General features: G+C 34.8%; 1 protein-coding gene across 3 annotated transcripts in view; it reads left to right on the top strand.

The window, feature by feature from the left end:
* Positions 1–1,835: 1,835 nt before the first annotated feature.
* LRP1 (LDL receptor protein 1) overlaps positions 1,836–2,500 on the top strand; it is a 494,362-nt gene continuing 493,697 nt past the window's right edge. For all 3 annotated transcript variants that reach the window (XM_076213442.1, XM_076213443.1, XM_076213444.1), the window contains exon 1: positions 1,836–2,016. In XM_076213442.1, coding sequence (XP_076069557.1) covers positions 1,938–2,016 — 79 coding nt within the window. In that variant the 5' untranslated portion in view covers positions 1,836–1,937. The remainder of the gene's footprint in view (positions 2,017–2,500) is intronic.

The raw sequence follows: 2,500 nt of genomic DNA on the forward strand, positions 1-2,500 counted from the left end.
AGACATTGTGACAAATTATGGGAAAGATGGAGGGGGAAACACGGGTCTTTATCTGAATATCGAGTTTATTCCTTACCGGTTTCGCTTACAATAGCGAAACCGGTCAGGAATAAACTCGATATTCAGATAAAGACCCGTGTTTCCCGTCCACCTTTCCCATAACATATATATATATATATATATATATATATATATATATATATACATATATATATATATATATATATACATATATATATATATATATATATATATATATATATATATATATATATATATATATATATATATTGCTTCTGACCCAGGGCAGTGCACAGGATGCAGGGATGACCTGTTATCAAGGAGGTGCCAAGATAATAGGGAGGGAGAAGGGTGGAGAGATGTGGAATATATAGGAAATGGAATGGGTGTGATGTTTTCTATGTCTTTTCCTTTTTGGCTACCCCCGTGTAAGGGGGAAAAATCCTTTGGTATATGTATGTGTGTATATATATATATATATATATACAATATATTTATATATATATATGTATATATATATATATATATACATATATGCACAATATATATATATATATACATATATATAATATATATAATATACGTTTATACATATATATACAATATATATATATATATATATACATTATATATATATATATATATACATATATATACACATATAACATATATATATATATATATATATATATATATACGCACTATACACACACACACATGTATGTATACAGTATATATATATATATATATATATATATATATATATATATATATATATATATATGTGTGTGTGTGTGTGTGTGCTTTCCGTGTCCTCTTGTGTGTGTGTGTGTGTGTGTGTGTGTGTGTGTGTGTGTGTGTGTGTGTGTGTGTGTGTGTGTGTGATTCACCATTGTCCTGGATCATGTGTTGGACTCGTGATCGACAGCTATTACCTTCCTGGAGGAGAGCTCATTTATGACCAGTGTATGGATAATAATGTGACCTTGCACGTTTCAGTTTGTATGTATGTGTGCGTAGAGAGATACATAGATTATTTGTTGAATGAAAGAAAGAACGAAGAAAAAAAGAGAGCGAGGGACAGATGATAGAGGATGAGGGCTGCCTACTGTCCACCTCTGCAAAACCACTTTTAATTGATTATGTTGAAGGGCCTTACGCCTTGTCCGAATGTGGGTCTACTGCAAGTGTAGCGGGCATGTCGCCACAGATTTCCCTTTCGACTCCGAACTGTTATTTTACTCTATTATGTGTGTATGTTTTCTTACCACTGATAATCAGTTTTACTGTCACGCCATTTACTCTCAAGAGTATCTCCTCTTCTGCTTCATCGTCTCTGTTGGTACGCCTGCCCAATGACCTACGTCTTTCATCAACACGGGATCACTCCTTAACTGTTTTTCTACTTGTTTAATGCATGACAAATGAATGAGAAAATAATAATTTTATACAACTATGATACATATACATTATAAACTAATTAATAGAGACGGATAATTTTCAGCTTTGTAGAGACTTGCTTTACATACATAACTTCGTACGTTGTACCACGATGTTCGGCTTGGCCGTCTAACAATAGAACTTTATATATGTGAATCCTCTAGTACACTTAATCTGTGTTGTCATTACTCGATTAGAAAATTATGATAAAAAATCATATATAGAGTTATTTTATATGACCTCCCAGCATCGTTTAATTTGCAAATGAAGAGCTTAAATTGGAAGTGATGCTACGGTATGATCTTGACCCAACCAACCCTGGCAACAACAGCGGGGTTGAGCCGTCGAGTTCATCCAGTTACTAGTGTGTAAGGAATCGTGCTAGAGGGAGGTGAAGGCTGAACGAATTCTCCAATACTCACTGTGACATAAACGAAGAATTGGTCTGTGTCGTCTTTGTTAAGCCTCCCGTCACGATGGGGTGGCTGATTGTGATGTGCATTGCTGTAAACACTGTAGTATGTGTAGGAGGCCAGCGCATAGCCATAGAACACGGTAAGTCAACGCATAGGATGCTGTGTCCTTGACTCCTGATGCCAACTTCTCATTATAGTTGTGGATATCGGTAATAATATCCCTGAGAATCTACTCTTTTATATTCGAAACTGTTTCGAATGTTTTATACCATGCCATCGATGTAGTTGATTTTATTAACCGATTTGGTTTGCCACCCTGACCTAATCACAAGATTGGCGGCAAAATAATTGTAAGGATGGTAAGAAAAATATAAGCAATATTCATGCTAATGGTGACTTATACATGTCCTTACACGTCTCAACGTGTTATGTGACAAAATATTTCTCATATAAAAAGTGATCGTAACATATAGTATAAGGCCTTGTATATCGAGAGTTGTGTGTATACCTGTTCTATGTATTTTGGTGAACATTATTTTCAGGGTCACCTGAGCCATGTGCCTAGTGGTGACGGAAAAGGTTAACCTTATTCGTTTAAAACCACTTCCATACTTGGGTGATTA

This window comes from Oratosquilla oratoria, chromosome 31 (assembly GCF_046742065.1).
Source record: "Oratosquilla oratoria isolate Oo_2021 chromosome 31, ASM4674206v1, whole genome shotgun sequence".
Taxonomy (NCBI): domain Eukaryota; kingdom Metazoa; phylum Arthropoda; class Malacostraca; order Stomatopoda; family Squillidae; genus Oratosquilla; species Oratosquilla oratoria.